The sequence below is a fragment of the Eurypyga helias genome, unplaced genomic scaffold (genome assembly GCF_000690775.1).
Source record: "Eurypyga helias isolate BGI_N326 unplaced genomic scaffold, ASM69077v1 scaffold19596, whole genome shotgun sequence".
Lineage (NCBI taxonomy): Eukaryota > Metazoa > Chordata > Aves > Eurypygiformes > Eurypygidae > Eurypyga > Eurypyga helias.
The window spans coordinates 1,113-1,388 of record NW_010258753.1 but is presented as its reverse complement, the minus strand read 5'-3'; the positions used below and the strand labels follow the sequence as shown (position 1 = coordinate 1,388).

Below are 276 nucleotides of genomic sequence, written 5' to 3'. Positions count from 1 at the left end.
GGCCGGCTGGGCCTCGGGGCAGGCGCGGAGGAGAAGAGCGCACCCACGCTTATCCCAGAGCTCCCCAGCATCTCCTCTGTGGCGTGCGGCGCGTCGGTTGGCTACGCTGTCAGCAGTGATGGTGAGCATGGGGGGCCTCGGGGGTGCTGTCGTGTGTACCTTCCCCACCCCTCATCCCTCTGTCCTCATCCCCCTGGACCTGGCAGGCACCACACACCTTCATCGCACGCTGCCAGCTGGGTCGGGGCTGGAGGCTGGGGCTGAACAATCGACATG

The 276-nt window shown here is 67.4% G+C and overlaps 1 protein-coding gene across 1 annotated transcript in view; it reads left to right on the top strand.

Annotated features, from left to right (window-relative positions):
- The window catches only part of RCC1 (regulator of chromosome condensation 1), a gene marked incomplete at its 5' end in the record, with an annotated part of 3,972 nt that overhangs the window by 2,642 nt on the left and 1,054 nt on the right, over nt 1–276 (top strand). Inside the window, 1 exon segment of the mRNA XM_010154480.1 lies at nt 1–121. This exon segment is cut by the window's left edge and continues 16 nt beyond it. Coding sequence (XP_010152782.1) covers nt 1–121 — 121 coding nt within the window.